This window comes from Hemiscyllium ocellatum, chromosome 10 (genome assembly GCF_020745735.1).
Source record: "Hemiscyllium ocellatum isolate sHemOce1 chromosome 10, sHemOce1.pat.X.cur, whole genome shotgun sequence".
NCBI lineage: Eukaryota > Metazoa > Chordata > Chondrichthyes > Orectolobiformes > Hemiscylliidae > Hemiscyllium > Hemiscyllium ocellatum.
The window spans coordinates 28,335,516-28,349,650 of record NC_083410.1 but is presented as its reverse complement, the minus strand read 5'-3'; the positions used below and the strand labels follow the sequence as shown (position 1 = coordinate 28,349,650).

General features: G+C 41.6%; 1 protein-coding gene across 5 annotated transcripts in view; it reads right to left on the bottom strand.

The window, feature by feature from the left end:
• LOC132819698 (apoptosis-stimulating of p53 protein 2-like) overlaps positions 1–14,135 on the bottom strand; it is a 115,524-nt gene that overhangs the window by 75,561 nt on the left and 25,828 nt on the right. For all 5 annotated transcript variants that reach the window (XM_060831359.1, XM_060831360.1, XM_060831363.1 and 2 more), the window contains 2 exons: positions 12,960–13,079; positions 6,767–6,843 (listed from right to left, as the gene is read on the bottom strand). In XM_060831359.1, coding sequence (XP_060687342.1) covers positions 6,767–6,843; positions 12,960–13,079 — 197 coding nt within the window. The remainder of the gene's footprint in view (positions 1–6,766; positions 6,844–12,959; positions 13,080–14,135) is intronic.

Genomic DNA, 14,135 nt, shown 5'->3' with positions numbered 1-14,135 from the left:
GTTTACAGATATCAAGATTGAAGTAGAAATACCAGTCACTGATACTAACATCAAATTCACTAATTTAAGTCACTCCCAGAAAGCACTGTCTCAAATGTTTTTTTAAAACTTTTGTCACAGTACCATTTATCTAATGCAAACATGCATTAGTTATTTTGTAATCCTAAAATGGCAACCAAAATACCACCATCAAAAGATTATTTATTGAACCATTCTGACTGCCTTTACCTGGTCCTTGTCTAATGTCAGCACAACTAATTCTGAATGTTAATCTTGCAACTGACAATGCAAAAACCTCTTACATCCCACTCATAAGCTCTGTAAATACAAATTCAATTATTCGATTGCATGACGTGGATAAATTTGCATGATGAATACTTCTTTGATAAACATCTCACGCAACAACCAATCCAGGTTTGTGTTCTTCCTTTTCAATGATCATTCCTCCATCACGTCAACCTTGGTAACCTTCCTGGTAAAATGTGACAAAAGGAGTGGCAACTCAGTTGCCTGAATCTTCTGAACTTTAGCAAAAATAATGGACTGCTATTACATTAATAAATTTCCTTGACTCAACAAGAGTTTTGGCGTGTGGGTGTATATGTGCATGCGGTTTGCAGGAGGACGGGGTGAGCCTGAAAGGTCAGGAGTGCAAGAGGATGAGGTAGACGAGGTACAGGTGAGTCTCTGAGCAGTGAGTTGACCTGAGTCAACTCAATGGTGTTCTCAAATTTGGTTGGGCAGGTTACTGGGTTCCAAGATTGAATGGAATGCCCAATAACATGTTATCCTGATGTTAGCTTTAAACGTATAACCACCCAAGCAATGCTGTGTTATCCAAATTTTGACTTTGACTCAGAGTCACGGGTACCTACAAAGGGGTCCAGGACCCAGTGGAAACAGCCATCCGAAGCAGAAACTTGTCAAGCAATTCCCATTGATGTCAGCATGTCAGGTCTCTCCCACAGAGACATCTTCTCTGTCCATCTTCAAAAATACACAAAGACTTTGATAACTCAGTGACTTTGAATATTTTGGTTAATTCACAAGAATTCATTTATTTTTGATTTGGAGGTGCCAGTGTTGGACTGGGGTGTACAAAGTTAAAAATCACACGACACCAGATTATAGTCCAAAAGGTTTATTTGGAAGCACTAGCTTTTGGAGTGCTCCTCCTTCTTCAGGTAACAACTGGAGCAAAAAACCTTTCCAAATAAACCTTTTGGACTATAACCTATTGTTGTGCCATTTTTAACTTTATTTATTTTTAATTCATTTATGGGATGAGGGCGTTGCTGGCTAGGCCAGCATTTATTGTCCATTCCTAATTGCCCAGAGGGCAGTTCAGAGTCAACCACATTGCTGTGGGTCTGAAGGACATTAGTGAACGAGGTGGGTTTTTCCAACAATCGACCATGGACTTTTGGTCATCAGATACTTAATTGCAGATTTTGTTTTTTAATTGAATTCAAATCCCACCATCTGCCACAGTGGGATTTAAACCCGAGTCTCTGGATTAACAGTCTAGTGGTAATACCACTAAGCCATTGCCTTCCCAATGAAGCTAATAACAATGAACAGGGCTACATTAGAATCAAGCAAATCCGGTCAAAGAACATCAACACAATTAACATTGTCATCGAATAAAACATGAAGATTCCATGCAACGCCATGACCATGCGGCAACCTGAAGGCCATGTACAAACATGCACCTATAACTTTGGAAAAAGAAGTTTAAGTTGCTGCATTCTTCAATAAATTATGCATACATTCCAAAAAAAAAGAAAGGGGAAATTTTCATCCAATCTATATTAGCAAATGGTCTCTGGAATTCATGGCACCACTAAGAATTAATAGGCTTTCAGTTCCATACTTCATCAAATAGAATCTGGAAAAAAGGTAATTTTCAGATGCTGATTGGAATATGAATACCAGTTTAATGCAGTGGAGGTGAGGGCAGGGAGAAGGTGAGTAAGGGAGAAAATGAGGAAGGGAAATGGATCAGACAAAGACAATGATGTGAAAAGGGCAAAGGAGAAAATTGTATTTCTGCACTGACTAGAGAGATGCACAGGTACAAAACATTTTTACTGGGGAAATAGAAGAAGTCGCATGGGCTGAAGAACAATAAATACTCACCATGGTGGTACCAATGTAGACTAATGTGTACTATGTTCCAGCTTTCAAATTTTACGGACATACTCACACAGGACTGAATTTGTTTTTATAAGGAACAAAGCTTATGAAACTAACATTTAAACATGAAAATTATGCTGGTGTAATACCTACAACTTAAACTTCAGATTGTCAAATGCTCCCCTTCAATCATTCACAATCTCACAGCTTCCAGCAAGTATGGAATTTTTTGGTATTTTGAACCATGCCAGTAAGCAGAACACTGACAAAATTAATTCATTTTCCATGTGAGGTCAAAGTGAGGACTGCAGATGCTGGAGGTTAGAGCCAAGAGTGTGGTGCTGGAAAAGCACAGCAGGTCAGGCAACATCTGAGGAGCAGGAAAATTGATGTTTTGGGCATAAGCCCTTCACCAGGAAGGAGGCTGGGAGTCTCGGGGGTGGAGAAATAAATGGGAGGGGGTTGGGATTGGGTAACAGCTAGATGAAAGTGCAACAGGTCGAAGCGGAGGGTGGAGCAGATAGGTGGGAATGAAGATGGACAGTCGGGACAGGTCATGAAGATGGTGCTGAACTGGAAGGTTTGAACTGGGTACGGTGAGGGGGAATGAAGAGACAGGTGAAATCCACATTGATGCCATGGGTTTGGAGGCTCCCGAGGTGGAAGATGAAGTGGTCTTCCTCCAGGACTTGGGTGGTAAGGGAGTGGAGATGGTGGAGGCCCAGGACCTGCACATTCTTGGTGGAGTGGGAAGGGGAGTTAAAGTGATTGGCCCTGGGGCAGTGGGGTTGGTGGGTGCACATGTTTTGGAGGTATTCTCTGAAGTACTCTGTGAGTAGGCATCCTTTCTCCCCAATGTAGAGGAGACCGCATCGGAAGCAATGAATTCAGTAAATGACATGTGTGGAAGTGCAAATGAAACTTTGATGGATGTGAAAAGCTCCTTTGGGGCCTTGAACAGAGGTGAGGTGGGGGGGGGGGGGGGGGGGGGTGGAATAGTGTGGGTGCTTTCCCTTCAGTCCCACCCCCCCTCTCATCTATCTTTCCACCTTCGTGGCTCCCAGCTTCATTCCTGATGAACGGCTTACACCCAAAACATTGGATTTCCCTGCTCCTCAGATGCTGCCTGACCTGCTGTGCTTTTCCAGCACCACAATCTTGACATTTTCCATTGAATCTAGTGCATGAGGAAATAGACAATAGGTGCAGGAGTCGGCCATTCAGCCCTTGAAGCCTGCACCACCATTCAATATGATCATGGCTGATCATCCTTAATCAGTATCCTGTTCCTGCCTTATCTCCATAACCCTTGATTTCACTATCTTTGAGAGCTCTATCCAACTCTTTCTTAAATGATTCCAGAGACTGGGCCTCCACTGCCCTCTGGGGCAGAGCATTCCACACAGCCACCACGCTCTGGGTGAAGAAGTTTCTCCTCATCTCTGTCCTAAATGGTCTACCCCGTATTTTTAAGCTGTGTCCTCTGGTTCGGCACTCACCCATCAGCGGAAAGATGTTTCCTGCCTCCAGAGTGTCCAATCCTTTAATAATCTTATATGTCTCAATCAGATCCCCCCTCAGTCTTCTAAACTCAAGGGTATACAAGCCCAGTCACTCCAGTCTTTCAGTGTAAGGTAATCCCGCCATTCCAGGAATTGACCTCGTGAACCTACGCTGCACTCCTTCAACAGCCAGAATGTCTTTCCTCAAATTTGGAGTCAGAACTGCACACAGTACTCCAGGTGTGATCTCACCAGGGCCCTGTACAGCTGCAGAAGAACCAGTTTGCTTCTATACTCAATTCCTCTTGTTATGAAGGCCAGCATGTTATTAGCCTTCTTCACTACCTGCTGTACCTGCATGCTTACCTTCATTGACTGGCGTACAAGAACACCCAGATCTCTCTGTACTGCCCCTTTACCTCAATTGATTCCATTGAGGTAGTAATCTGCCTTCCCGTTCTTGCCACCAAAGTGAATAACCATACATTTATCCACATTAAACTGATTCTGACCACTCACCTAACTTGTCCAGGTCACCCTGTAATCTCCTAACATCCTCATCACATTTCACCCTGCCACCCAGCTTAGCATCATCAGCAAATTTGCTAATGTTATTGCTAATACCATCTTCTATATCATTAACATATTTGTAAAAAGCTGCGGTCCCAGTACTGATGCCTGCGGTACCCCACTGGTCACTGCCTGCCATTCTGAAATGGAGCCGTTTATCACTACTCTTTGTTTCCTATCAGCCAACCAATCCAAGTTAGTACTTTGTCCCCCAATACCTTGCGCCCTAATTTTGCTCACTAACCTCCGAGGTGGGACTTTATCAAAAGCTTTCTGACAGTCCAGGTACACTACATCTACTGGATCTCCCTCGTCCATCTTCAGAGTTACATCCTCAAAAAATTCCAGAAAGATTAGTCAAGCATGATTTCCCCTTCATAAATCCATGCTGACTCTGACCTATCCGGTTACTACTATCCAGATGTGTCATAATTTCATTCTTTATAATAGACTCCAGCATCTTTCCCACCACTAAGGTCAGACTAACTGGTCTATAATTTCCTGTTTTTTCTCTCCCACCTTTCTTAAAAAGTGGTACAACATTAGCCACCCTACAATCTGTAGGAACTGATCCCAAATTTATCGAACTCTGGAAAATAATCACCAACGCATCCACGATTTCTCGAGCCACCTCCTTCAATACCCTGGGATGTCGACCATCTGGCCCTGGGGACGTATCAACCTTCAGACCTAACAGTCTCTCCAACACCAATTCCTGGCAAATATAAATTCCCTTCAGCCACTGTTACCTCGGGGAGATTGCTCGTGTCTTCCCCAGTGAACACAGATCTGAAGTACCAATTCAATTCTACTGCCATTTCTTTGTTCCCCGTAATATATTCCCCCGTTTCTGTCTTCAAGGGCCCAATTTTAGTCTTAACCATTTTTTTGCTTTTCACATACCTAAAAAAACTTTTACTATCCTCCTTTATATTTTTGGCCAGTTTACCTTCGTATCTCATTTTTTCTGTGCGTATTTCCTTCTTAGTAATCCTCTGATGTTCTTTAAAAGCTTCCCAGTCCTCCGTTTTCTCACTTATCTTTCCTATGTTATATTTTTTCTCTTTTAACTTTATATGTTTCTTAACTTCCCTCGTCAGCCACGGCTACCCATGCCTCCTCCTAGGATCTACCTTCCTTTTTGGAATGAACTGATCTTGCAACTTATGCATTATACACAGAAATATCCGCCACTGTTCTTCCACTGTCATCCCTGCTAAGGTATTGCACCATTGAACTTTGGCCAGCTCCTCCCTCATAGCTCCATCGTTCTCTTTATTCAACAGAAATATTGTCACTTCTGATTGTACCCTCTCCCTCTCAAATTGCAGATTGAAGCTTATTGTATTATGGTCACTACTTCCCAATGGCTCCTTCACTTCGAGGTCCCTGACCAATTCTGGTTCGTTGCACAATTCCAGATCCAGAATTGCCTTCTCCCTAGTCGGCTCCAGCACCAGTTGATCTAAGAATCCATCTCTGAGGCACTCTACAAAGTCTCTTTCTTGAGGTCCAATACCATCCTGATTCTCCCAATCTACCTGAATGTTGAAATCCCCCATAACAACTGTAGTAACATCTTTGCGACAGGCCAATTTCAGCTCCTGATTTAACTTACATCCGACATCCAGACTACTTTTGTGAGCCTGTAGATAACTCCCAAGAGGGTCTTTTTGCCCTTCGTATTTCTCAGCTCTATCCACACTGACTTTACATCCCCTGGTTCTAAGTCCCCCAGCGCAAGGGACCGAATATCATCCCTTATCAACATGGCCACCCCTCTGCCCGTCAGTTTGTCCTTACGATAACAGGTGTAGCCTTGAATATTCATTTCCCAGGCCCTGTCCATTTGAAGCCACGTCTGTTATCCCCACAATATCATATCTGCCAATTTCCAAAAGAGCCTCAAGCTCATCCATCTTATTTCTAATACTTCGTGCATTCATGTATAGTATTTTTAATTTGTTACTGCCTTCACCCTTCCCATCAACTCCTATTTCACTCAACCTTACAGCATGATCCCTCTCTGTTGTTTAATGTCGTTGTTTGTCTCCATCCTAACACTGCACTTCACAAGCTCACAGATCCTTCCCAGTCTTCTCAACGAAGATGCTTGAAAAACCCAATGAAACAAGAAGAAAATTTAAACTTCACTGCAGGATTTGCAACAACAAACTTATTCCTATTGATATGACCTCACCATTTTAGCTTCATGTAGAAACAACAAATATAATCACTGTTTTTAAACAGGGATGCTTAATTTGGAATCAGATCCATTGATGAGTTAATCGGTTTTGATAGCAATAGCAAATTTCTTTTCCCCTAGGTGTATTTAGAAAAATCACTTCACCACCAACATGGGAATAATGCATTATTACCACTTTAATAACGCCAGGATACCACTGGAAGTGACCAGCACTGACTTTTATACATAATTTATAGACAAGTATCCTCTAGCACCACAGGTGAAACAGAGAAATCTGGAACAGATTGAGAAACATAATACCAAAACAATCAAACATTAAACCTTACAAAAATGAACAATTCACTCTACTTACACCATTTTCCATCTGTCTATCCATCGTACCCTGGGCTCGATTTCTCTTCAGCGTTGGATCTTGGGGTCTCAGACAGCCTGTGAGAAATAGTTGTTTTAAAATAAATATAGTTACATTGAATAACCAAACTCATTGTATTCAGCAGCTGTGATTTCTGACTCCACCCAGAAACAATTGTTTGACAGATACAAAGTTTCGTCATTGCACAACATTTTGTTCCTAGTGAAATCTACCCAGATCTGGGTGAAAGTGAAATATCAAAATTCACAGCAAACAGAAAAAAAGATAAACCTTCATTTATTCTCTCGTGGGAAATGGGCATTGCTAGCTGGCCCGTAATTATTGCATGCCCCTCGTTGAGAAGGTGATGTGAACTGCATTCTGAACCCCTCGAGTACAAGTTTATTTCAAATCAGTTCCAACAAATCTAGTTCTGTCACAAGCTACCTGCCTTCATCCACATCTCCAGTCTTTTGCAGCCAGAAGTACCGAATGGATGTTTTTTTTCACTTTAAAAAATATCTTTCTATACCCAACAATCACGAGAGCAGTTTGGTTTTGTATAGTTTTGGCACATTGAGAACAAACATGAGAGTTTGACTATCATGACAGTTCCAACAACCCAAAGGCATTTCTTACGGATGCAATGTATTATTTACATATATTTGGTGTACCAGAAGATCTGATAATGGATCCCTACTGTAATTTGGTTGACAGACTTCACATGGTAGCTTTTCCTTTGAGGCAGTGTTCCCTAAGTACGGAATGCCTTGGGCTTGTTTTGTTCTTCATACTTCAAGACTATATAAAATCAAAGTGCTTCAGCTACTATGTTTGTATTAAAAAAAACATTTTTGAAATTAAAGGAACATAAAACCCTCAAAAGGAAAGACCAGCTCGTGAATATTCTCAACAGCCCTCAAAATCACCACCAAACACCAGCCTTCAAACAAAAATGTGTTGGACTTACTGCACGAAGCAAAATTGACAACCTTTTACAGAAGTGACTCTGAAGTAGCCAAACCACTACTTAAGCTGATCCAATAGAACATTTATCAATAAAGGACGGCATGGTGGCTCAGTGGTTAGCACTGCAGTCTCACAGCACCAGGATCCCAGGTTCGATTCCAGTCTCAGGTGCCTGTCGGTGTGGACTGGTTGGGCCGAAGGGCCTGTTTCCACACTGTAGAGAATTTAATCTCTAAAGGAGAAATACTGCTCTGGTACATCCCACCAGCAGCATGACTCCTCCAGCTAATCACAATTATTGTTAACCTATTCCTAATAAGAAATCCAATTAAAGAAACTACCAGTGCTCCAATATAATTTACTCAATAATGCGCTCACCAATAATCAGTTGGATTTCACCAGTTCCACATGGCACAGCCTCTTTTCAGCTGTGAGCTAATCATGAATTAATCAAGAAGAGCAAAGCACAATTCCAGCACTGGAATTGGAGAAATGGATTTAATTTACATCTTTGTTTAGCTGAAACTCAAATACAAAAAAAGTATACATGAAGTAGCTTAACAAGAGGCTACTCTTTGAAGTAAAATATAACAGTGAAACATCTAACAAAATTAGCAAAACAGCAAATCTTCGACGTGCAAGCGCTAAAGGAATCATTAATACTAACAGACAAATCAGTGATTTACCATAATCCAACATTAATGTAACCTCCATCTCAGATTCTTCCCTTCCCTCCCCTGACTTTGCTTATTCTACTTCTGGGAATACACTATCCACTCATGTCTCATGCAAACTCACTGACTCTCATAGTTACCACACACCCTTATTTGTACCAGAACTGCATTCCTTTATCCCAATTTCCCTGAATCTGTTGCTACTGATTTAACAATTCCATCTTCCACAGGGGTGCTTATGACATGCCCTCCTTTTTCATTAAGTGAGAATTCCATCCTCACTCCTCATCCAACCACAGTTGGGAGGGCTCTAAGCTGTGTCTGACCCATTGCCTACACTTCTGCCCTGACCCTTTCCACTCCCTTATGAAACAGCAGTCGGGTTCAACTTTGTCTTCACTTCTCACCCTGCAAAACATCATCCTCTGCCATTTCCAGGGTGCCACCAACAAGAACACTTTCTCCTTTCTTCCACTGTCTATCTTCTCTGGATTCATTCCCTCAGTGACACCCTGGTTCACTTTATCACTTTGAACACTCCCTCACTCTTCGTAAGCAATCAGAGGTATAACACTTGTTTTTTTAACCTCCTCCTGTCTATGGTCCCAATCACACTTTCCAGATAAAGCAGTGATTTATTGGTACTCCTTTCAATTAGGATTGTCTGCTGGATTTACTGCGCACAACAGTTTACTTTACATTAGCAAGACCAAAACACAGACTTGGTGACCACTTCACACAATGCCTCCACTCTGTACATAAGAATGACCCCTACCTTTCAATAACTTCCTATTTCAACAAACCATCTTTCTCCATGCTGATGTTTCTGTCCTAGTCCTACTATAGTGCCCCAGTGAAGCTTAATGCAATTTCGAGGAACAGCACCTCACTTTACACTTAGACGCTTTACAACTTTTCAGAACTCAACAGTTCAACAATTTCACAATGCAAACATTGTCCATCATTTTGACCACCATACACATACACTCAATGCCTTGTAGGCTTTTCTCTCAGTACAGATTTACTCCTGCCTGCATTCCTCACCATCTGTTCCATTTGCTCTCCTCCCAGTTTGTCAAGATTTTTAAAAAAATTTCAAGTCTACGTATCTCTGAATAGGAGATTTTGGATTTGAATCGTAAACTCTGTTTTCTCTCTGCATAGATGCTGGTAGACTAGCTGAGTTTCTCTGGCACACTCAGTTTAATTTCAGATTTCCAACATTCAGAGCATTTTGCTTTCATTCAAGGATCTTAATCTGATTTGTTTATCCTTGAATTTGGATAAAGTTTGCTTCATGGAAGTGAGGCTTTCCATTTAGTAAATTTGCCATAGTATTGGCTTGGCCCTTTTTTGAACAAGAGATTAATTTCATTGGAGCTAATTCATGTAAATAATGATCTGCAAGTAGAATTTACTAAGAAGCATTCCTGCTTTCCCTTCTCAAATTGCTTTTGATTCTGTTCCCACAATATTTAACCATTTAAAAATTTTTTGACTAGTGTTCCTACCTTGGAAGTTGTGGCATTATAGTGAATTGCATTGGTTGGATTAATTAGGAAAAAGGAAGCATATGTCAGGTATAGACAGAATAGATCGAATGAATCCTAAGAAGAGTATAAAGGAAGTAGGAGTATACTTAAGAGGGAAATCAGGAGGGCAAAACGGGGACAGGAGTTAGCTTTGGCAAATAGAATTAAGGAGAATCCAAAGGATTTTTACAAATATATTCAGGACAAAAGGGTAACTAGGGAGAGAATAGGGTCCCTCAAAGATCAGTAAGGCGGCCTTTGTGTGGAGCCACAGAAAATGGGGGAGATACTAAATGAGTATTTTGCATCAGTATTTACTGTGGAAGAGATTATGGAAGAGAAAGACTGTAGTGAAATAGAAGGTGACATCTTGCAAAATGTCCAGATTACAGAGGAGGAAGTGCTGGATGTCTTTAAATGGTTAAAGGTGGATAAATCCCCAGGACCTGATCAGGTATACTCAAGAACTCTGTGGGAAGCTAGAGAAGTGATTGATGGGCCTCTTGCTGAGATATTTGTATCATCGATAGTCACAGGTGAGCTGCCGGAAGACTGGAGGTTGGCAAACATGGTGCCACTGTTTAAGAAGGGTGGTAAGGACAAGCCAGCGAACTATAGACCGGTGAGCCTGACCTCAGTGGTGGGCAAGTTGTTGGAGGGAATCCTGAGGGACAGGTTATACATGTATTTGGAAAGGCAAGGACTGATTTGGGATACTCAACATGGCTTTGTGTGTGGGAAATCATGTCTCACAAACTTGATTGAGGTTTTTGAAGAAGTAACAAAGAAGATTGATGAGGGCAGAGCAGTAGATGTAGTCTATACAGAATTCAGTATGGCGTTCAACAAGGTTCCCCATGGGAGACCAATTAGCAAGGTTCGATTTCATGGAATACAGGGAGAACTAGCCATTTGGATACGGAACTGGCTCAAAGGTAGAAGACAGAGGGTGGTGGTGGAGTGTTGTTTTTCAGACTGGAGACCTGTGACCAGTGGAGTGCCACAAGGATCGGTGCTGAGTCCTCTACTTTTTGTCATTGACATAAATGATTTGGATGTGAGCATAAGAGGTACACAGTTAGTAAGTTTGCAGATGACACCAAAATTGGGGGTGTAGTGGATAGCTAAGAGGGTTACCTCAGATTACAACAGGATCTGGACCAGATGGGCCAATGGGCTGAGAAGTGGGAGATAGAGTTTAATTCAGATAAATGTGAGGTACTGCATTTTGGGAAAGTAAATTTTAGCAGGACTTATACACTTCATGGTAAGGGGGTCTGGGTAGGTTGCTCTTCGAAGGGTCGGTGTGGACTTGTTGGGCCGAAGGGCCTGTTTCCACACTGTAAGTAATCTAATCTAATCTAATCTTGTCCTAGGGAGTGGTGCTGAACAAAGATGCCTTGGAATGCGGGTTCATAGCTCCTTAAAAGTGGAGTTGCAGGTAGATAGGATCGTGAAAGTGGTGTTTGGTATGCTTTCCTTCATTAGTCAGAGTATTGAGTACAGGAGTTGGGAGGTCATATTGTGATTGTACAGGACATTGGTTAGGCCACTATTGGAATATTGCGTGCAATTGTGGTCTCCTTCCTATTGGAAAAATGTTGTGAATCTTGAAAGGGTTCAGAAAAGATTTACAAGGACGTTGCCAGGGATGGAGGATTTGAGCTACAGGGAGAGGCTGAATAGGCTGGGGCTGTTTTCCCTGGAGCGTCGGAGGCTGAGGGGTGACCTTATAGAGGTTTACAAAATTATCAGGGGCATGAATAGGAAGGGTTTGGAGGCGTATGGGCCAGTTGCTGGCAGGTGGGACTAGATTGGGTTGGGATATCTGGTCGGCATGGACAGGTTGGACCAAAGGGTCTGTTTCCATGCTGTACACCCCTATGACTCTAATTGACACAGATCGCCCTAGCCACTGAAGTTACATTTCTCCTAATCATGGATTTAATATTCATACTTCAAATTAAAAAATTGTACTTAAATTACTGAAAACTTCTCATTATTCCACAAATTTCTACTTGACCGTGGCCTATCCAAGTATGGAACGTTCACAACACAAACTAGCATCAGAAGACTGGACCTTACGGAGTTAGTGTTTCAATTAGAGTGGTGCTGGAAAAGCACAGCAGGTCAGGCAGCAGCCGAGGAGCAGGAAAATCGACCTTTCGGGCAAAAGCCCTTGACCATGATTCCTGATGAAGGGCTTTTGCCCGAAACGTCGATTTTCCTGCTCGAATGCTGCCTGACCTGCTGTGCTTTTCCAGCACCACTCAACTTTGGTTTCCAGCATCTGCAGTCCTCACTTTTGCCTAGTTACATAGTTAGTGCTCATATTCGCATTGCTGTTGATGCTATGCCATTTCTACGGGCAGTTAACAGTCAACCATATTGCTGTGCATCTGGAGTCATTGTTCAGTGCAGCAAAAATTCATTAGTGAATGAGATGGGATTTTAGAATTTGCATTAGTATACTACTGAAATCATATGTTAGCCTGTCCTATCAAAATCTTGTAATTTGCCTTTTTAGAAAAGATGCAGAATTCTGAAAACTTTTTACCATTTGGGTATCAACTTCAAAATTATTCTCGAAACTCAATTCTGAAATAAACTGCTGTTTAAAATTTTCAAAACAGGAAACTGTATCAATGTAGAACCAATTGCATCTCAGAGGTCAGTTCCCTATTGAAGCTGTGGTTGTGCCAATGATTTTTAAAACATTATTTGTACTTCTCAGCAAACTATAATAGTTCTTTAGTCTTTCATAAAATTGCTGTCTGTTGCAATGATCATGAGAACTCTAAAAAAAATCTGACAAACTGCATCAGACTGGATTTACTTGTTTTGCTTATACAAACTTGTTTATCCACTAGGAACTAATTCCAGAAATGAGCATTACACACAACAAAAAAAAATATGAAAAGTGAGTTGGAACAGTTTGAGAATATCTGAAAGTGAATGGATTCTAATGTACAAAAAGATTCATTAAATTAGGCTAAACAAATGTGACACACATCTTACCTGCATCCCTGGTTGTGCTTGGTGGACGCTCATGGCGCAGATAGAAACAAACATCCTTTCTTTGAACACCCCACTGTTGTAGAATATCATATATACGCTCATTATCTGCTATGACACGCTCTACATAGAAGAAAAACTAAATTATTTCTGTTCAACATAAACGAATACTACTAAAAAGCGTTTTCAACCTACAAATCATGAGACATGACATTGTTTACACACTAAAGACTGTACATTTTTAATTTTCTGTATTCTTGATCACAGACTGAACTGGGTAAAGTTACAAGTCATGTTTTTCAGACTCTGTGCTGGTTTCTTTCCTTCACAGTGAGAGTGAGCACACAGGGGCAAAAGAGAGTTAAGTGAGATATAAAGAAAGGAAAGGTGGGAAGAGACATAAGGGGAACAACAGGGGGGAGAGGGAGAGGGGGAGAGAGGGGGAGAGGAGAGAGAGAGAGAGAGAGAGAGAGAGAGAGAGAGAGAGAGAGAGAGAGAGAGAGAGAGATGAGCTGACGAGAGAACAATGGTGGGAAACAGACAGAGATGAGGCAACAGCAGGGGGAAACAGGATGGGATGGGCAGGGCAACAGGGGTGGGTGGAACATGAGGGGGGACAGAGAGGGATGGGGAGCATTCAGAGAGGGTCAGAGAGTAGGGAGGACAGAAAGGGACTGGGGTAAGGAAGGGGGTGGTGGGTGGGTGGGGGTGTTCCTCTGCAACAAGAACCACCTCAAACCTGAAGGAAGTTTTTTTTTCCCTCAGCCACTGTAGTAAACTGTGCCTTTTAACAAAGATGTCATAGACATCAGAATTAATTGCCTCATGCAACCTACAAGTACTGGAGAACAAGGACTGAGCCGTACATACCAACAGTCTAAATGGATCACTTTAGTGAAACCTACAGGGAACCAGTGAACTTCCTTCCAAGTCTCTCTCTCGCTCTCTCTGCCCTTCACACTCTTCTTGTGTTTGTATGATTGTGTAGCATGAGTTTTATAAGAGGTTTAAAGTTTTAACTGGAGTCATATGCTGATGGCTCAAATTGTAGGCTTGTAGCTAGAAATTATTTATTTGTAATAAATGGTAATTCTTATTAAGCAGAAAACTGGGCCATGCTTTGATAACCTAGACTGAAAAAGACAGGTAAATCAGAGAATCTTGTGTACTTTAATAAAG